This window comes from Schistosoma mansoni, chromosome 5 (genome assembly GCF_000237925.1).
Source record: "Schistosoma mansoni strain Puerto Rico chromosome 5, complete genome".
Lineage (NCBI taxonomy): Eukaryota > Metazoa > Platyhelminthes > Trematoda > Strigeidida > Schistosomatidae > Schistosoma > Schistosoma mansoni.
Genome location: NC_031499.1, coordinates 3,009,834 through 3,033,124, shown reverse-complemented (window position 1 = coordinate 3,033,124; position 23,291 = coordinate 3,009,834). Strand labels below are relative to the sequence as shown.

At 38.8% G+C, this 23,291-nt stretch overlaps 2 protein-coding genes and 1 non-coding gene across 3 annotated transcripts; 2 read left to right on the top strand and 1 right to left on the bottom strand.

Annotated features, from left to right (window-relative positions):
• Window positions 1-20,247: 20,247 nt before the first annotated feature.
• Smp_107750 (hypothetical protein) lies at window positions 20,248-20,595 on the top strand (the record flags this gene model as incomplete). The annotated part of the gene is made up of 1 exon (XM_018797637.1): window positions 20,248-20,595. The coding sequence occupies one exon, from the start codon at window positions 20,248-20,250 to the stop codon at window positions 20,593-20,595; it is 348 nt and encodes a 115-aa protein (XP_018652659.1).
• Window positions 20,596-22,281: 1,686 nt separating this feature from the next.
• On the bottom strand, window positions 22,282-22,435 carry Smp_sma.5.8s-107.1. The gene has a single exon (XR_001974610.1). It is a non-coding gene; the product is annotated as a ribosomal RNA (ribosomal RNA).
• A 453-nt stretch (window positions 22,436-22,888) lies between these two features.
• Window positions 22,889-23,089, top strand: Smp_202870 (uncharacterized protein; the record flags this gene model as incomplete). The annotated part of the gene is made up of 1 exon (XM_018797636.1): window positions 22,889-23,089. The coding sequence occupies one exon, from the start codon at window positions 22,889-22,891 to the stop codon at window positions 23,087-23,089; it is 201 nt and encodes a 66-aa protein (XP_018652658.1).
• Window positions 23,090-23,291: the final 202 nt, after the last annotated feature.

The window sequence follows — 23,291 nt, the reverse complement described above, 5'->3', positions numbered from 1 at the left end:
ACACACACCCTAAAGACAAAAAACACACAACACTGTCCATTTTCAGGATGCAACAAAACACTACCAACGGCAAAAGGTATCATCAATCATTGCTATGTAGTACACAGATGGTCAGCAATCACTGGACAGGAAGTAAAGCCAAAGAAAAAAATAACTGCGAAAACAGCTATTGAGCCCCGGTAGTTGTGCCTTGCTTCATTGTAGCCTCTACTCCAGAAGGGCCAATAGGCTTCACCAACCAGTTTGGCTGGAAGGGGCACCACAGGGATGGGAGGCGAAATCCGACTCACACGTCCTCGTCGTGCCTCCTGGATCATGGGATTGTTTCCATGAACTAACGTGAGCGGTTAATCGAGGGTGGTGGAGATCGGACTAATCACCCACTCTACCTATACCCAAAATTCGATTACGAGTGCTACAAGGAATCATTGCATAGCTATTGAGAGTGCAAAAAGAGAGAGAAACAAAAAGAGAGAGAAAAAATAATAAAAAAGATTGCAAAAATAAAGAGAGAAAAAGAGAGAAAGAAAAAAAAGTCTGCCCAAACAAAAACATAAAGAAAATGACAAAAAAAATGGGTACGTGTGAGTGTTATGTAATGGTTTCGCGTGGCATGCAGAAACAGCTATCTCACCCCGGTAGTTGTGCCGTGCTGTAGCACTCTTCCCAGAAGGGCCTACTAGGCTTCACCATTCCAATATGGCTGGAAAGGGTACCACAGAGATGGGAGGCGAAATCCGACTCACACGTCCTCGTCGTGCCTCCTGGATCATGGGACTGATTCCATGAACTAACGTGAGCGGTAACCCGGGTGGTGGAGATCGGGCTAATCACCCTCTCTACCTATACCCACCCCTTGATTACGAAAGCTACAAAGAGACATTGCACAATTATACCTGGAATAAAAAAAGACAAAAAAAATGCCCAAAATTACCAAAAACTTAAATTTGGTTTATGGAATGTCCGGGGTTGTTCACAAGAGAGCAAACTCCAAGAGATTGTAGAGCAAATAGTTGAACACAAGTACCACATAGCAGTGATAACGGAAACTAGGATGGTCTCCAAAACCATCGAAATAGATAACAGTGCAACTCTATACAACTGCAACCCAAACATCAACGACTACCGGAACACCGGTGTCGGCTTCGTCGTTAGTAACCACTCAATGGTTACCGCCACTGACTTTAAAGAAATAGACGGTAGGATAGCCACCATTAAAATACGTAGTTTAGCCACTAGCCAAACTATTAACCTTATTGGCTGCTATGCCCCAACTGAGTCTTCTAGTGAAGATATCAGTAAAGACAAATTCTATCTTAAACTCAAAAATACAATAAAACAACTCAAATCAAATAAACTTCCAATACTAGTTCTAGGCGACTTCAACTGTAGGCTGGGCCAGGACCTTCACACTTACTACCCTAATATCGTAGGAAAAGCAAACAATCTTGAACCGGAAACGTCTGCGAATGGCATAAGACTAATAAACTTATGCGAAACATTGAGTCTGCGAGTAATGAACACGTTCATTACTAAACCAGCTCACAAGACTCACACATGGGTACATCCAAAAACCCAAACCGGACATATAATAGACCTAGTACTAACAGAAAATAACTCTAGAATAATGGTTAGTGACATTCACAATAGTCGCTCAATGGAAGCGAATACCGATCATTACATGGTCACAACCATACTTAAACTAAAATATCTAAATAATAATAAGATTCCTAACACTAATAGCAAACGTAAACAAAGGCAACGTAAGGCTATACACGCCTTGAATCCAGAATACCCAAATATACTAAATAACTTACTCCAAAATAACCATAATCTCAACCAAATCGAAAAGACTATGATACAAGCGGCTCATAAAGCTGCAATCCCTTATAAGTCGGCTACCAAGAGATGGCAACACAACATAGGTAATCTCTTAAAGGAAGAGATTAAACATAGAAAACAACTAAGACTAAACTGGCTAAACAATCCTACAACCACTAATAAAAATCTATATATGCAGGCTAGTAAAATAGTTAAAAACAAGGTTAAATTAGCCAAAGACCAATATATCAAAGACAGAATAAGTGAGATGAACTCATACTTTAAGAAACATGACTTACACTTAGCATATAAAATGCTAGATGATATATTGGCTACTATACGGAACCACTCATACAAGGCTAAGAGAACAAATCAAGTTAAAGATAGTGATCTTCAATATCACTATCAAAACCTATTTGATGCTAAATTAAACCTAAATAATATCCAAGTCCCTTTAAAAACTACCCAAGATCCTGAACTAACACTAGATGAAATAAAACTTGGCTTAAAAAATATGAAAAATCAAACTACCCCTGGTAGCAACGGCATAACAACCGAAATGATAAAGCAAGGAGGTTATAAACTAACTGACATGCTACTCAATATAATGAACAAGATATGGAAAAACCCATGCACTATGCCAGACCACTGGCTAGATGCAGAGGTGATAAGCATATACAAAAATAAAGGACTAAGATCAGACCCTAATAACTACAGAAGTATTTTCTTACTGGACACAATAGGTAAGCTATTTGCAGGCATAGTCTGCAATAGGCTTGTCCAACAAACAGATAATTACCTTCCAATAACTCAATTCGGATTTAGAAAAAACTTATCTACAATTCACGCAATCACAACGTTAAGACACCTAATTCAAACCTCAATAGACACAAACTGCACTATAGTCTTAACCTTCGTTGACTTAACTAAAGCCTTCGATACCATTCCTAAACAATTAATAATAGACACCTTAGCTAAAATATGCCCATCAAACAGTGATCACGGAAACTAGAATGACCTCTAAAATTATTGATATGGATAACAGCGGCTTGAGCTTTTATAACTCTAACCCAGACATTAATGACTACCGAAATACTGGTGTTGGTTTTCTGGTAAATGACCAATCTATGATAACTGCCACCGATTTTGAAGAGGTAGATGGCAGAAAACTACAATGAAACAATGCATCTCTACTTATGGTTCAAAAAAAGACAAAAAAAATGCCCAAAATTATCAAAAACTTAAATTTGGCCTATGGAATGTCCGTGGTTGCTTGCAGGAAAGTAAATTACACCAGATTGCTAGCCAAATAACCGAACGTCAGTACCACCTAGCAGTGATTACTGAAACCCGAATGCCAAGCAAAATACTGGAAATGGATGAAAACACAACCTTATTAAACTGTAACCCAGACACAAACAATTACAAAAACACAGGTGTTGCCTTCATCATCAATAACCACACAAACATCACAACATCTCACTTCAATGAAATAAATGGCAGAATTGCAACATTAATGGTCCACTTCAAATCAACAAATCAGTCCCTCAACGTTATTGGATGTTATGCCCCGACAGAATCTTCAGAGGATGACAATCAAAAGGACAACTTCTACATCTCACTAAAAAAGACAATCATGAGCATAAAACAAAACAGACTACCAATAGTCCTAATGGGTGACTTCAACTGCAGACTTAGCCAAGAATTACACACTATGTATCCCCACATTATTGGCAATGCAATCAGACTAGAAGAAGACACCTCACCAAATGGCATCCGATTAATCAACCTATGCCAGTCAACCAAATTAAAAGTCATGAACACATTCATACAAAAACCACAAAACAAATCAATCACATGGATGCACCCAAACACAAATGATAAACACACACCATCGATCTAATTCTACTGGACAATCAGCCCAATCCAAATATTACAATATGCGACATACACAACTCAAGATCATTGGACGCAAACTCAGATCATTTCATGCTTACCACAATAATAAAACTCCAATACAAACAAACAAACAAGAAACACACACACATGACATGCACAAAAAATAGCTCAAGAACTCCCATACACTCATTATCCTCTGATTATCCTATATTATTAACAAATCTATTAAATGAAACAAATGATCTCACACAAGTAGAAAAAACCATTATGTATGCTGCATCCTTAACTGAAAATCCTCGAAAATCAGCAGCAAAACGATGGCAAATACAAATCAGTGAGAACCTAAAAGAAATCAAACACAGAAAACAACTGAGACTTCAATGGCTCAACAATCCAACAGCAGAAAACAAATACAATCAAGCAAACAAACAATTAAAACAAAAAATAAAATCATCTAAGGAAGAATACATTCAAAAGAAAGCCGAGGAAATGAACGCCTTCTTTGAACAAAATGACCTACACTCGGCGTATAAAATGGTTGATGACTTACTAGCTACAATAAGAAACCAAACATACAAACAACGAAGAAAACAAATAAATAGCAAAACACTTCAACAGCATTACCAAAACCTTTTCCAATCAATAACAACACTAAACCTTGAATCCCCGAATGTGAATCAATTCAATGATCCTCCTCTAACAACACATGAACTTCAAGCAGTCATCAAGAAACTGAAGAACAACAAAGCCCCCGGCAATAGTGGCATAACTAACGAAATGATCAAGCATGGCGGGGAGAAACTACAAAGCATCCTATTAAATATTATGAATCAATTTTGGACAAATCCAAATGATATCCCAGATCACTGGCTAAATGCTAACGTAATAAGCATTTACAAAAACAAGGGATCGAAATCAGATCCAAAGAACTACAGAAGTATCTTTTTACTGGATACCTTGAGTAAAATATTCTCCGGAATAATATGCAATAGACTAGTTCAACAAATAGACAATCAAATACCACCAACACAATTCGGATTCAGAAAGCATCTATCCACCAGTCACGCAATCACTACAATCAGACATATTATACAATGCGCCCTTGACTCAAGGAAGACAATAATAATCATCTTCGTAGATCTAACAAAAGCCTTCGACACTTTACCAAAGCAACTAATTCAGAATGCTCTATCAAAAACATGCCGATCCCGAAACATAAACTTATGCATGAATAAACTACTAGACGATCCAAGAGGCTTCCTAGCAAAAACCAAATTGAACTTTATTATGAAAAGAGGAGTCAAACAAGGAAGCAAAGAAGGTCCTACTCTATTCAACCTTGTATTTAAGCAAATTCTTGAACAAACAATTGATCACACTCTAAAGGGAGTCGAACTAAAAAATCAAAACAACGAACCTTGGACGATCAAACATTTAGAATATGCTGACGACTTATGTATACTAGCCAAAAATACAGAAGAAGCAAGCAACTCACTAAATGTACTACAAAAATATCTTCGAACGTTAAATATGGAAATTTCAATATCAAAGACAAAATACATGATAATCAACAAACAAGACAACCAATCCTCAATAACAATTGACAACAAACAAATTGGAGAAATTACAAACTTTCTCTACCTCGGGTCAATAATCAACAATAAAGGAACAGAAGATGACACAATCACACACAACATATCCAAATAGAAAAAATGCTTTGATTAAAATCTCACCTATCCTAAAAAGCAACAAACTCCACATATCAACAAAAACGTCACTAATCAATACATTAATCATTCCTCACCTCACATACAGTCTAGAATCCATAGTATTAAGAAAAACTGACTGGTCTAGACTAGAAGCTGTCCTTAATACAGCACGTCGAATAATCCTCAATATCAAAGACAAGAAGGAACTCAACATACAACAACTACACGAAAAAATTCAACTGCCCAACATTGCAACAAAAATAATGCAAAATCGCCTTAACCTATGGTATACACCGTACAAAAGACCAAATAACATAATGATCAAAGCACTGACAAGCCACATTGAGAATCCGACAAAGCATCGAAACGCACACACAAAAAGTTGGATTAGACAACTAAACCAAGATATCCATGAAATGAAAAACCAGCTACCAACAAATTGGCAAGCCCAGCCAACAAAAGTAAAAATCACATCATCAGACACACATCACCCAAAAATAATCGGGCAAAGAGACCTCACACACCCATGTCAAAATCCAAACTGTAACCGAATGTTTGCTACAATGAAAGAAATGAACAGACACTACAGAAATGATCACAACACACACAACACAGACCCCATATCAACAACATCAAACTTAAAATGCCCTCTATCAGACTGCAACAAATCATACACAACACTCGGATGGCTAAACAGACATATAAAATCATGTCATCCTCAGTATTCTCAACAACATATTGAACACAACAATAACACACAGCACAAAACACACACCCTAAAGACAAAAAACACACAACACTGTCCATTTTCAGGATGCAACAAAACACTACCAACGGCAAAAGGTATCATCAATCATTGCTATGTAGTACACAGATGGTCAGCAATCACTGGACAGGAAGTAAAGCCAAAGAAAAAAATAACTGCGAAAACAGCTATTGAGCCCCGGTAGTTGTGCCTTGCTTCATTGTAGCCTCTACTCCAGAAGGGCCAATAGGCTTCACCATTCCAATATGGCTGGAAAGGGTACCACAGAGATGGGAGGCGAAATCCGACTCACATGTCCTCGTCGTGCCTCCTGGATCATGGGACTGATTCCATGAACTAACGTGAGCGGTAACCCGGGTGGTGGAGATCAAGCTAATCACCCTCTCTACCTATACCCACCCCTTGATTACGAAAGCTACAAAGAGACATTGCACAATTATACCTGGAATAAAAAAAGACAAAAAAAATGCCCAAAATTACCAAAAACTTAAATTTGGTTTATGGAATGTCCGGGGTTGTTCACAAGAGAGCAAACTCCAAGAGATTGTAGAGCAAATAGTTGAACACAAGTACCACATAGCAGTGATAACGGAAACTAGGATGGTCTCCAAAACCATCGAAATAGATAACAGTGCAACTCTATACAACTGCAACCCAAACATCAACGACTACCGGAACACCGGTGTCGGCTTCGTCGTTAGTAACCACTCAATGGTTACCGCCACTGACTTTAAAGAAATAGACGGTAGGATAGCCACCATTAAAATACGTAGTTTAGCCACATGGGTACATCCAAAAACCCAAACCGGACATATAATAGACCTAGTACTAACAGAAAATAACTCTAGAATAATGGTTAGTGACATTCACAATAGTCGCTCAATGGAAGCGAATACCGATCATTACATGGTCACAACCATACTTAAACTAAAATATCTAAATAATAATAAGATTCCTAACACTAATAGCAAACGTAAACAAAGGCAACGTAAGGCTATACACGCCTTGAATCCAGAATACCCAAATATACTAAATAACTTACTCCAAAATAACCATAATCTCAATCAAATCGAAAAGACGATGATACAAGCGGCTCATAAAGCTGCAATCCCTTATAAGTCGGCCACCAAGAGATGGCAACACAACATAGGTAATCTCTTAAAGGAAGAGATTAAACATAGAAAACAACTAAGACTAAACTGGCTAAACAATCCTACAACCACTAATAAAAATCTATATATGCAGGCTAGTAAAATAGTTAAAAACAAGGTTAAATTAGCCAAAGACCAATATATCAAAGACAGAATAAGTGAGATGAACTCATACTTTAAGAAACATGACTTACACTTAGCATATAAAATGCTAGATGATATATTGGCTACTATACGGAACCACTCATACAAGGCTAAGAGAACAAATCAAGTTAAAGATAGTGATCTTCAATATCACTATCAAAACCTATTTGATGCTAAATTAAACCTAAATAATATCCAAGTCCCTTTAAAAACTACCCAAGATCCTGAACTAACACTAGATGAAATAAAACTTGGCTTAAAAAATATGAAAAATCAAACTACCCCTGGTAGCAACGGCATAACAACCGAAATGATAAAGCAAGGAGGTTATAAACTAACTGACATGCTACTCAATATAATGAACAAGATATGGAAAAACCCATGCACTATGCCAGACCACTGGCTAGATGCAGAGGTGATAAGCATATACAAAAATAAAGGACTAAGATCAGACCCTAATAACTACAGAAGTATTTTCTTACTGGACACAATAGGTAAGCTATTTGCAGGCATAGTCTGCAATAGGCTTGTTCAACAAACAGATAATTACCTTCCAATAACTCAATTCGGATTTAGAAAAAACTTATCTACAATTCACGCAATCACAACGTTAAGACACCTAATTCAAACCTCAATAGACACAAACTGCACTATAGTCTTAACCTTCGTTGACTTAACTAAAGCCTTCGATACCATTCCTAAACAATTAATAATAGACACCTTAGCTAAAATATGCCCATCAAACAGTGATCACGGAAACTAAAATGACCTCTAAAATTATTGATATGGATAACAGCGGCTTGAGCTTTTATAACTCTAACCCAGACATTAATGACTACCGAAATACTGGTGTTGGTTTTCTGGTAAATGACCAATCTATGATAACTGCCACCGATTTTGAAGAGGTAGATGGCAGAAAACTACAATGAAACAATGCATCTCTACTTATGGTTCAAAAAAAGACAAAAAAAATGCCCAAAATTATCAAAAACTTAAATTTGGCCTATGGAATGTCCGTGGTTGCTTGCAGGAAAGTAAATTACACCAGATTGCTAGCCAAATAACCGAACGTCAGTACCACCTAGCAGTGATTACTGAAACCCGAATGCCAAGCAAAATACTGGAAATGGATGAAAACACAACCTTATTAAACTGTAACCCAGACACAAACAATTACAAAAACACAGGTGTTGCCTTCATCATCAATAACCACACAAACATCACAACATCTCACTTCAATGAAATAAATGGCAGAATTGCAACATTAATGGTCCACTTCAAATCAACAAATCAGTCCCTCAACGTTATTGGATGTTATGCCCCGACAGAATCTTCAGAGGATGACAATCAAAAGGACAACTTCTACATCTCACTAAAAAAGACAATCATGAGCATAAAACAAAACAGACTACCAATAGTCCTAATGGGTGACTTCAACTGCAGACTTAGCCAAGAATTACACACTATGTATCCCCACATTATTGGCAATGCAATCAGACTAGAAGAAGACACCTCACCAAATGGCATCCGATTAATCAACCTATGCCAGTCAACCAAATTAAAAGTCATGAACACATTCATACAAAAACCACAAAACAAATCAATCACATGGATGCACCCAAACACAAATGATAAACACACACCATCGATCTAATTCTACTGGACAATCAGCCCAATCCAAATATTACAATATGCGACATACACAACTCAAGATCATTGGACGCAAACTCAGATCATTTCATGCTTACCACAATAATAAAACTCCAATACAAACAAACAAACAAGAAACACACACACATGACATGCACAAAAAATAGCTCAAGAACTCCCATACACTCATTATCCTCTGATTATCCTATATTATTAACAAATCTATTAAATGAAACAAATGATCTCACACAAGTAGAAAAAACCATTATGTATGCTGCATCCTTAACTGAAAATCCTCGAAAATCAGCAGCAAAACGATGGCAAATACAAATCAGTGAGAACCTAAAAGAAATCAAACACAGAAAACAACTGAGACTTCAATGGCTCAACAATCCAACAGCAGAAAACAAATACAATCAAGCAAACAAACAATTAAAACAAAAAATAAAATCATCTAAGGAAGAATACATTCAAAAGAAAGCCGAGGAAATGAACGCCTTCTTTGAACAAAATGACCTACACTCGGCGTATAAAATGGTTGATGACTTACTAGCTACAATAAGAAACCAAACATACAAACAACGAAGAAAACAAATAAATAGCAAAACACTTCAACAGCATTACCAAAACCTTTTCCAATCAATAACAACACTAAACCTTGAATCCCCGAATGTGAATCAATTCAATGATCCTCCTCTAACAACACATGAACTTCAAGCAGTCATCAAGAAACTGAAGAACAACAAAGCCCCCGGCAATAGTGGCATAACTAACGAAATGATCAAGCATGGCGGGGAGAAACTACAAAGCATCCTATTAAATATTATGAATCAATTTTGGACAAATCCAAATGATATCCCAGATCACTGGCTAAATGCTAACGTAATAAGCATTTACAAAAACAAGGGATCGAAATCAGATCCAAAGAACTACAGAAGTATCTTTTTACTGGATACCTTGAGTAAAATATGCTCCGGAATAATATGCAATAGACTAGTTCAACAAATAGACAATCAAATACCACCAACACAATTCGGATTCAGAAAGCATCTATCCACCAGTCACGCAACCACTACAATCAGACATATTATACAATGCGCCCTTGACTCAAGGAAGACAATAATAATCATCTTCGTAGATCTAACAAAAGCCTTCGACACTTTACCAAAGCAACTAATTCAGAATGCTCTATCAAAAACATGCCGATCCCGAAACATAAACTTATGCATGAATAAACTACTAGACGATCCAAGAGGCTTCCTAGCAAAAACCAAATTGAACTTTATTATGAAAAGAGGAGTCAAACAAGGAAGCAAAGAAGGTCCTACTCTATTCAACCTTGTATTTAAGCAAATTCTTGAACAAACAATTGATCACACTCTAAAGGGAGTCGAACTAAAAAATCAAAACAACGAACCTTGGACGATCAAACATTTAGAATATGCTGACGACTTATGTATACTAGCCAACAATACAGAAGAAGCAAGCAACTCACTAAATGTACTACAAAAATATCTTCGAACGTTAAATATGGAAATTTCAATATCAAAGACAAAATACATGATAATCAACAAACAAGACAACCAATCCTCAATAACAATTGACAACAAACAAATTGGAGAAATTACAAACTTTCTCTACCTCGGGTCAATAATCAACAATAAAGGAACAGAAGATGACACAATCACACACAACATATCCAAATAGAAAAAATGCTTTGATTAAAATCTCACCTATCCTAAAAAGCAACAAACTCCACATATCAACAAAAACGTCACTAATCAATACATTAATCATTCCTCACCTCACATACAGTCTAGAATCCATAGTATTAAGAAAAACTGACTGGTCTAGACTAGAAGCTGTCCTCAATACAGCACGTCGAATAATCCTCAATATCAAAGACAAGAAGGAACTCAACATACAACAACTACACGAAAAAATTCAACTGCCCAACATTGCAACAAAAATAATGCAAAATCGCCTTAACCTATGGTATACACCGTACAAAAGACCAAATAACATAATGATCAAAGCACTGACAAGCCACATTGAGAATCCGACAAAGCATCGAAACGCACACACAAAAAGTTGGATTAGACAACTAAACCAAGATATCCATGAAATGAAAAACCAGCTACCAACAAATTGGCAAGCCCAGCCAACAAAAGTAAAAATCACATCATCAAACACACATCACCCAAAAATAATCGGGCAAAGAGACCTCACACACCCATGTCAAAATCCAAACTGTAACCGAATGTTTGCTACAATGAAAGAAATGAACAGACACTACAGAAATGATCACAACACACACAACACAGACCCCATATCAACAACATCAAACTTAAAATGCCCTCTATCAGACTGCAACAAATCATACACAACACTCGGATGGCTAAACAGACATATAAAATCATGTCATCCTCAGTATTCTCAACAACATATTGAACACAACAATAACACACAGCACAAAACACACACCCTAAAGACAAAAAACACACAACACTGTCCATTTTCAGGATGCAACAAAACACTACCAACGGCAAAAGGTATCATCAATCATTGCTATGTAGTACACAGATGGTCAGCAATCACTGGACAGGAAGTAAAGCCAAAGAAAAAAATAACTGCGAAAACAGCTATTGAGCCCCGGTAGTTGTGCCTTGCTTCATTGTAGCCTCTACTCCAGAAGGACCAATAGGCTTCACCAACCAGTTTGGCTGGAAGGGGCACCACAGGGATGGGAGGCGAAATCCGACTCACACGTCCTCGTCGTGCCTCCTGGATCATGGGATTGTTTCCATGAACTAACGTGAGCGGTTAATCGAGGGTGGTGGAGATCGGACTAATCACCCACTCTACCTATACCCAAAATTCGATTACGAGTGCTACAAGGAATCATTGCATAGCTATTGAGAGTGCAAAAAGAGAGAGAAACAAAAAGAGAGAGAAAAAATAATAAAAAAGATTGCAAAAATAAAGAGAGAAAAAGAGAGAAAGAAAAAAAAGTCTGCCCAAACAAAAACATAAAGAAAATGACAAAAAAATGGGTACGTGTGAGTGTTATGTAATGGTTTCGCGTGGCATGCAGAAACAGCTATCTCACCCCGGTAGTTGTGCCGTGCTGTAGCACTCTTCCCAGAAGGGCCTACTAGGCTTCACCATTCCAATATGGCTGGAGAGGGTACCACAGAGATGGGAGGCGAAATCCGACTCACACGTCCTCGTCGTGCCTCCTGGATCATGGGACTGATTCCATGAACTAACGTGAGCGGTAACCCGGGTGGTGGAGATCGGGCTAATCACCCTCTCTACCTATACCCACCCCTTGATTACGAAAGCTACAAAGAGACATTGCACAATTATACCTGGAATAAAAAAAGACAAAAAAAATGCCCAAAATTACCAAAAACTTAAATTTGGTTTATGGAATGTCCGGGGTTGTTCACAAGAGAGCAAACTCCAAGAGATTGTAGAGCAAATAGTTGAACACAAGTACCACATAGCAGTGATAACGGAAACTAGGATGGTCTCCAAAACCATCGAAATAGATAACAGTGCAACTCTATACAACTGCAACCCAAACATCAACGACTACCGGAACACCGGTGTCGGCTTCGTCGTTAGTAACCACTCAATGGTTACCGCCACTGACTTTAAAGAAATAGACGGTAGGATAGCCACCATTAAAATACGTAGTTTAGCCACTAGCCAAACTATTAACCTTATTGGCTGCTATGCCCCAACTGAGTCTTCTAGTGAAGATATCAGTAAAGACAAATTCTATCTTAAACTCAAAAATACAATAAAACAACTCAAATCAAATAAACTTCCAATACTAGTTCTAGGCGACTTCAACTGTAGGCTGGGCCAGGACCTTCACACTTACTACCCTAATATCGTAGGAAAAGCAAACAATCTTGAACCGGAAACGTCTGCGAATGGCATAAGACTAATAAACTTATGCGAAACATTGAGTCTGCGAGTAATGAACACGTTCATTACTAAACCAGCTCACAAGACTCACACATGGGTACATCCAAAAACCCAAACCGGACATATAATAGACCTGGTACTAACAGAAAATAACTCTAGAATAATGGTTAGTGACATTCACAATAGTCGCTCAATGGAAGCGAATACCGATCATTACATGGTCACAACCATACTTAAACTAAAATATCTAAATAATAATAAGATTCCTAACACTAATAGCAAACGTAAACAAAGGCAACGTAAGGCTATACACGCCTTGAATCCAGAATACCCAAATATACTAAATAACTTACTCCAAAATAACCATAATCTCAATCAAATCGAAAAGACGATGATACAAGCGGCTCATAAAGCTGCAATCCCTTATAAGTCGGCCACCAAGAGATGGCAACACAACATAGGTAATCTCTTAAAGGAAGAGATTAAACATAGAAAACAACTAAGACTAAACTGGCTAAACAATCCTACAACCACTAATAAAAATCTATATATGCAGGCTAGTAAAATAGTTAAAAACAAGGTTAAATTAGCCAAAGACCAATATATCAAAGACAGAATAAGTGAGATGAACTCATACTTTAAGAAACATGACTTACACTTAGCATATAAAATGCTAGATGATATATTGGCTACTATACGGAACCACTCATACAAGGCTAAGAGAACAAATCAAGTTAAAGATAGTGATCTTCAATATCACTATCAAAACCTATTTGATGCTAAATTAAACCTAAATAATATCCAAGTCCCTTTAAAAACTACCCAAGATCCTGAACTAACACTAGATGAAATAAAACTTGGCTTAAAAAATATGAAAAATCAAACTACCCCTGGTAGCAACGGCATAACAACCGAAATGATAAAGCAAGGAGGTTATAAACTAACTGACATGCTACTCAATATAATGAACAAGATATGGAAAAACCCATGCACTATGCCAGACCACTGGCTAGATGCAGAGGTGATAAGCATATACAAAAATAAAGGACTAAGATCAGACCCTAATAACTACAGAAGTATTTTCTTACTGGACACAATAGGTAAGCTATTTGCAGGCATAGTCTGCAATAGGCTTGTTCAACAAACAGATAATTACCTTCCAATAACTCAATTCGGATTTAGAAAAAACTTATCTACAATTCACGCAATCACAACGTTAAGACACCTAATTCAAACCTCAATAGACACAAACTGCACTATAGTCTTAACCTTCGTTGACTTAACTAAAGCCTTCGATACCATTCCTAAACAATTAATAATAGACACCTTAGCTAAAATATGCCCATCAAACAGTGATCACGGAAACTAGAATGACCTCTAAAATTATTGATATGGATAACAGCGGCTTGAGCTTTTATAACTCTAACCCAGACATTAATGACTACCGAAATACTGGTGTTGGTTTTCTGGTAAATGACCAATCTATGATAACTGCCACCGATTTTGAAGAGGTAGATGGCAGAAAACTACAATGAAACAATGCATCTCTACTTATGGTTCAAAAAAAGACAAAAAAAATGCCCAAAATTATCAAAAACTTAAATTTGGCCTATGGAATGTCCGTGGTTGCTTGCAGGAAAGTAAATTACACCAGATTGCTAGCCAAATAACCGAACGTCAGTACCACCTAGCAGTGATTACTGAAACCCGAATGCCAAGCAAAATACTGGAAATGGATGAAAACACAACCTTATTAAACTGTAACCCAGACACAAACAATTACAAAAACACAGGTGTTGCCTTCATCATCAATAACCACACAAACATCACAACATCTCACTTCAATGAAATAAATGGCAGAATTGCAACATTAATGGTCCACTTCAAATCAACAAATCAGTCCCTCAACGTTATTGGATGTTATGCCCCGACAGAATCTTCAGAGGATGACAATCAAAAGGACAACTTCTACATCTCACTAAAAAAGACAATCATGAGCATAAAACAAAACAGACTACCAATAGTCCTAATGGGTGACTTCAACTGCAGACTTAGCCAAGAATTACACACTATGTATCCCCACATTATTGGCAATGCAATCAGACTAGAAGAAGACACCTCACCAAATGGCATCCGATTAATCAACCTATGCCAGTCAACCAAATTAAAAGTCATGAACACATTCATACAAAAACCACAAAACAAATCAATCACATGGATGCACCCAAACACAAATGATAAACACACACCATCGATCTAATTCTACTGGACAATCAGCCCAATCCAAATATTACAATATGCGACATACACAACTCAAGATCATTGGACGCAAACTCAGATCATTTCATGCTTACCACAATAATAAAACTCCAATACAAACAAACAAACAAGAAACACACACACATGACATGCACAAAAAATAGCTCAAGAACTCCCATACACTCATTATCCTCTGATTATCCTATATTATTAACAAATCTATTAAATGAAACAAATGATCTCACACAAGTAGAAAAAACCATTATGTATGCTGCATCCTTAACTGAAAATCCTCGAAAATCAGCAGCAAAACGATGGCAAATACAAATCAGTGAGAACCTAAAAGAAATCAAACACAGAAAACAACTGAGACTTCAATGGCTCAACAATCCAACAGCAGAAAACAAATACAATCAAGCAAACAAACAATTAAAACAAAAAATAAAATCATCTAAGGAAGAATACATTCAAAAGAAAGCCGAGGAAATGAACGCCTTCTTTGAACAAAATGACCTACACTCGGCGTATAAAATGGTTGATGACTTACTAGCTACAATAAGAAACCAAACATACAAACAACGAAGAAAACAAATAAATAGCAAAACACTTCAACAGCATTACCAAAACCTTTTCCAATCAATAACAACACTAAACCTTGAATCCCCGAATGTGAATCAATTCAATGATCCTCCTCTAACAACACATGAACTTCAAGCAGTCATCAAGAAACTGAAGAACAACAAAGCCCCCGGCAATAGTGGCATAACTAACGAAATGATCAAGCATGGCGGGGAGAAACTACAAAGCATCCTATTAAATATTATGAATCAATTTTGGACAAATCCAAATGATATCCCAGATCACTGGCTAAATGCTAACGTAATAAGCATTTACAAAAACAAGGGATCGAAATCAGATCCAAAGAACTACAGAAGTATCTTTTTACTGGATACCTTGAGTAAAATATTCTCCGGAATAATATGCAATAGACTAGTTCAACAAATAGACAATCAAATACCACCAACACAATTCGGATTCAGAAAGCATCTATCCACCAGTCACGCAATCACTACAATCAGACATATTATACAATGCGCCCTTGACTCAAGGAAGACAATAATAATCATCTTCGTAGATCTAACAAAAGCCTTCGACACTTTACCAAAGCAACTAATTCAGAATGCTCTATCAAAAACATGCCGATCCCGAAACATAAACTTATGCATGAATAAACTACTAGACGATCCAAGAGGCTTCCTAGCAAAAACCAAATTGAACTTTATTATGAAAAGAGGAGTCAAACAAGGAAGCAAAGAAGGTCCTACTCTATTCAACCTTGTATTTAAGCAAATTCTTGAACAAACAATTGATCACACTCTAAAGGGAGTCGAACTAAAAAATCAAAACAACGAACCTTGGACGATCAAACATTTAGAATATGCTGACGACTTATGTATACTAGCCAAAAATACAGAAGAAGCAAGCAACTCACTAAATGCACTACAAAAATATCTTCGAACGTTAAATATGGAAATTTCAATATCAAAGACAAAATACATGATAATCAACAAACAAGACAACCAATCCTCAATAACAATTGACAACAAACAAATTGGAGAAATTACAAACTTTCTCTACCTCGGGTCAATAATCAACAATAAAGGAACAGAAGATGACACAATCACACACAACATATCCAAATAGAAAAAATGCTTTGATTAAAATCTCACCTATCCTAAAAAGCAACAAACTCCACATATCAACAAAAACGTCACTAATCAATACATTAATCATTCCTCACCTCACATACAGTCTAGAATCCATAGTATTAAGAAAAACTGACTGGTCTAGACTAGAAGCTGTCCTCAATACAGCACGTCGAATAATCCTCAATATCAAAGACAAGAAGGAACTCAACATACAACAAACTATTAGATGACCCCAAGGGTTATCTAAAAAATTCAGAACTAAACTTCACGATGAAAAGGGGAGTGAGACAGGGTAGTAAAGGTCCGGCTATCTTTAACTTAGTCTTTCAAAAAATATTAGAACAAACGATAGACAAAACCCTAAAAGGAGTGACTCTTAAAGACCAATATAACAAGATTTGGACAATTAAACATTTAGAATATGCAGACGATTTATGTTTAATCACTAACACAACGGAGGAGGCTACCAAAGCCTTAAACCACCTACAACAATACTTAACCAGTATTGGTATGGAGATATCAATCTCCAAGACTAAATATATGATAATAAATAAAAAAGCTATCACATCAAATGTCAAAATAAACAACAAGGATATCGAAGAAGTAGAATCCTTCCACTATCTTGGATCTACCATAAATAACAAAGGTACTCCGGATAGTGCTATCACCTATAATATAGAAAAAGCAAAAAATGCAATAATTAAAATTAAACCAATACTTAAATCTAAAGAACTCAACCTTGATACCAAAGCCAAGATGGTGGATTCTTCAATAATCCCAATTCTTACATACGGTCTAGAATCCATAGTACTAAGAAAGCAAGATTGGTCTACACTAGAAGCGGTGTTAAATACAGTAAGACGGATAATTCTAAATATAAACGATAGAAAACAATATACTGTTGAGCAACTTAAACTTAAAATAAACTTACCAAACTTAGCCAGTAAAATCATGCAAAATAGACTAAACTTGTGGTATGTAGCGCATAAAAGACCAAATAACCTAATGGTGAGGTCTTCAAATAGTAACTTTGAAAATCAGTGCAACAATAGGAAGGCCCATACTAAAAACTGGCTAAGACAACTATTTCAAGACATTAAAGAAATGGGTGAGCGCCTTCCTAGTAACTGGATAAACCAACCCAACAAGGTTAAAATAAACGCATATCAAGAGCACTTTCCAAAAATAATAGGGAAACGCCAGCTGAACCATGTATGCCAAAATGCAAACTGCAACAGAAAGTTTGCTACAATGAAAGAAATGAACAGACACATAAGAAACGATCACCAAAATAAAACTAGTAGTGAGTCCCAATATAGCTGTCCCTTAAGTGACTGTAACAAAACGTATAAGACGTTGGGTTGGTTAAATAGACACATGCAGTCATGCCACCCACAATATAATCTAACTAAAGCTGAACCCAAAACCAAAGTTAATAAAATAAACTCCAAAAACGATCAAAATAAATGTCCATACCCAGGCTGCAACAAAACTTTACCAACTAAAAAAGGTATAATAAATCACTGCTATGTAGTACATAGGTGGTCAGCAATCACCGGACAGGAAGTAAAACCAAAGACAAAGAATAATGCAAAAACAGCTATTGCACCCCGGTAGTTGTGCTGTGCTTCATTGTAGCCTCTTCTCCAGAAGGGCCTGCTAGGCTTCACCAACTAGTTTGGCTGGAACGGGCACCACTGGGATGGGAGTTAAAATCCGACTCACACGTCCTCGTCGTGCCTCCTGGATCATGGGACTGATTCCATGACGTGCTTCGATGTAGCCTCTTCTCCAGAAGGGCCTGCTAGGCTTCACCAACTAGTTTGGCTGGAAGGGGCACCACAGGTATAACTGGCTTGTGGCGGCCAGGCGTTCATAGCGACGTCGCTTTTTGATCCTTCGATGTCGGCTCTTCCTATCATTGTGAAGCAGAATCCACCAAGCGTTGGATTGTTCACCCACTAATAGGGAACGTGAGCTGGGTTTAGACCGTCGTGAGACAGGTTAGTTTTACCCTACTAATGAGTACATCAGTGAAGTACAATCTGGCCGTTGCTATGGTAATCCTGTTTAGTACGAGAGGAACCGCAGGTTCAGATAATTGGTATATGTGCCTGGTCGAAAGGCCAATGGTGCGAAGCTACCATCTGAGGGATTAAGACTGAACGCCTCTAAGTCTGAATCCCGTCCAAATTTGCAACGGTACATTCTGTATCCGACACGTGGCTGGGCAAGCTTACGTATTCCTTTTGGTGTCTGGACTGGACCATGTGTTCGGCTAGGCCCATTAGGTCTGGTGTTATGCCAGAGCGATGACCATAAACCGTGCTCCGGATTTTGGGGTATGGGGGTCGACACGATATCTAATTGTGGTATGAGCGTGAGGATACTAAATCGTTTGTAGACGACTTAATGTTTTGTCGGGGAGACGTAAGTGCTCGAGCAGCTTTCACACTGCGAGGCATTGAATCCTATCCCTGCTTGACGTAATGATTTGAGGACATGTTCCTCTATCATTTCCCTTATGGTACTGGGCTTCGGTCTGGTTAGAGCATCTATACCTATGTGTATACTATGAGATGCACAAGTCTTGACTTGTGTATTTCATGTGTTCATGTATGGTATACTTGCAATGATCTGCATCTATGCGAATGTGCATATATGTTGGTGTAACGTATGTGTATATGTGTTGTCTTGTGCATTACATTTGTATCATATGCATATATGAATATCATATATGTGTATATGTTATAAGTGTATGTTCATGTTAACACATATGCACGTGCTTATGCTATTACTAGTATGCATATCAACTCATGGACGCGCTTATCATTACCTATTCAATAGACACGTGTGTGTTTATTGTGTTGTTCATATATGATAGAGTCCGGGTATAGTCCGCAGTGGATATGCTATTACTAGTATGCATATCAACGCTTGGACGTACTTATTATTACCTATTCTCTAGAAAAATATTGTATTGTGCAGATCATACGTGAGACCAGGTGTAGTCCGCAGTTGATCCAGATGTAATCCGGAGATTATGACTCTGGATAACTTTACTGATCGCAGTCGGCCTTGTGTCGGCGACGGATCTTTCAAATGTCTGCCCTATCAATTTGTTGGTAGGTGATTTGCCTACCATGATGATAACGGGTAACGGGGAATCAGGGTTCGATTCCGGAGAGGGAGCCTGAGAAATGGCTACCACATCCAAGGACGGCAGCAGGCGCGAAAATTACCCACTCCCGGCACGGGGAGGTAGTGACGAAAAATACGTATACGGGACTCAATTGAGGCTCCGTAATTCGAATGAGTACAATTTAAATCCTTTAACGAGGACCAATTGGAGGGCAAGTCTGGTGCCAGCAGCCGCGGTAACTCCAGCTCCAAAAGCGTATATTAAAGTTGCTGCAGTTAAAAAGCTCGTAGTTGAATCTGGGTCGTGCGGTCGCATGCCGTTGCTTGTTCACGGTTTTGGTTACGATCAGGACCAGTGTTCAGCTCGGTGTAGTGGCTGTGCAGCCTTTCAGCCGTGTCTGTGTTAAACGGGTGCTGGTGGGTTGACGAGTTCGTCTTGTTGACCTGTCGGCATGCTTCCGGATGCCTTTAAACGGGTGTCGGGAGCGGACGGCATCTTTACTTTGAACAAATTTGAGTGCTCAAAGCAGGCCTATGTGCCTGAAAATTCTTGCATGGAATAATGAAATAGGACTTCGGTTCTATTTTGTTGGTTTTCGGATCCGAAGTAATGGTTAAGAGGGACAGACGGGGGCATTTGTATGGCGGTGTTAGAGGTGAAATTCTGGGATCGCCGCCAGACAAACTACAGCGAAAGCATTTGCCAAGAATGTTTTCATTGATCAGGAGCGAAAGTCAGAGTTTCGAAGACGATCAGATACCGTCGTAGTTCTGACCATAAACGATGCCAACTGACGATCCGCGTTGGTTCTATAATTGACATCGCGGGCAGTCCCCGGGAAACCTTTAAGTCTTTGGGCTCCGGGGGGAGTATGGTTGCAAAGCTGAAACTTAAAGGAATTGACGGAAGGGCACCACCAGGAGTGGAGCCTGCGGTTTAATTCGACTCAACACGGGAAAACTCACCCGGCCCGGACACTGTGAGGATAGACAGATTGATAGCTCTTTCTTGATTCGGTGGGTGGTGGTGCATGGCCGTTATTAGTTGGTGGAGCGATTTGTCTGGTTAATTCCGATAACGAACGAGACTTTAACGTGCTAAATAGTAGACTGGTCCTCTGTGCTCGTTTAGGGCGCGGCTTCTATTGCTTCTTTATGGAGTAGTGTGGTCGTGATCCGGCGGGTGCGGTGCCAGTTTTTACTTCTTAGAGGGACAAGCGGCACACTTAAGTCGCACGAAATTGAGCAATAACAGGTCTGTGATGCCCTTAGATGTCCGGGGCCACACGTGCGCTACAATGACGGTGCCAGCGAGTCTGGAAACCTGGCCCGAAAGGGTTGGGCAAACTGTTTCATCACCGTCGTGACTGGGATCGGGGCTTGCAATTATTCCCCGTGAACGAGGAATTCCTGGTAAGTGCAAGTCATAAGCTTGCGCTGATTACGTCCCTGCCCTTTGTACACACCGCCCGTCGCTACTACCGATTGAATGGTTTAGTGAGGTCGTTGGATTGGCGTCGTTGTAGTGGCTTTGCCGCTCGACTGATGCTGAGAAGATGACCTAATTTGACTATTTAGAGGAAGTAAAAGTCGTAACAAGGTTTCCGTAGGTGAACCTGCGGAAGGATCATTAACATGAACCCAAAATATATAATGACGCATGCACCTGGCTTCGCGCTGGACTGCATGTACCCTGGCTTAGTGGAAATTCACCCTAGGCTTCAGTGGTTATTATTTTCTTGACCGGGGTACCTAGCCTGTCGTATGCCCTGATGGTGTTCTCGTGACTTTCGGGTTGCCTGATCTGCCAAGGGCGATGGGACAGTGCATGACAATATTGTTGTGTGCTAGGTTCAAAGAGAATTGTTTGCTATATGCATGCAAGTCCGCCCTGTTATTGTTCCTATTTCAAACCTTTTACACTGTTGAAGCGATCCGGATTGGCTTGCCATTCACGGGTTTGCTGCCTGGCATGCACCTGGCTTCGTGCTGGACTGCATGTACGCTGGCTTAGCGGTAAATATCCTGAGCTGCAGCGTTAACCATTAGTTCTATGCATTTGGGTAACCGATGTATGGGATTATTGGCGTACAACTTTGAGCGGTGGATCACTCGGCTCGTGTGTCGATGAAGAGTGCAGCCAACTGTGTGAATTAATGTGAACTGCATACTGCTTTGAACATCGACATCTTGAACGCATATTGCGGCTACGGGATATCCTGTGGCCACGCCTGTCCGAGGGTCGGCTTTTCATCTATCACGACGCACATTAAGTCGTGGATTGGGCGAGTGCCTGCCGGCGTTTAAACCCGTATATCAACGCGGGTTGCTGGTCAGAGGCTCCGTCCTAATAATCCGGCCACAGCCTAGTCTGGTCTAGATGACTTGATTGAGATGCTGCGGTGGGTTGTGCTCGAGTCGTGGCTTAATGACATTATACACGCTCGGGATAATTCGCACCTATCGTATGCTACGTTAATCACTTGATCTTGTCTCTGGTTTGGTCTATGGTTTGTACCGATTGTGTGTGTATTATGCACGAATTATTTAATTGACCCCGACCTCGGATCAGACGTGATTACCCGCTGAACTTAAGCATATCACTAAGCGGAGGAAAAGAAACTAACAAGGACAACATGTCTTCTCCGACTATAATCTTCACCCCAACACCGAAGCCTGCGGTTATTTGATCGTAAGGCAATGTGGTGTTTAGGGTGGCTTCAGGCATTACTGCTCTGTCCCAAGTCCAGCAATGAGTACGGCTTCCCATTCTGGCCCAAAGAGGGTGAAAGGCCCGTGGGGGCAGAGATCAAGTGTGACAGTTTTGCTGTGAGCTACCCTTGGAGTCGGGTTGTTTGTGAATGCAGCCCAAAGTGGGTGGTAAACTCCATCCAAGGCTAAATACTTACACGAGTCCGATAGCAAACAAGTACCGTGAGGGAAAGTTGAGACAGTTTCGATTATAATTGATCACCACTTTTATTGGACGTAAGAAATCACTTACTTACATACTTCTGTCTATTACTCCCAATGGAGCATAGTTTAATCCACCATAGGAATTCCGTATGATATTGACTACCTTCTCAGGCACGTAGTAGTGTCG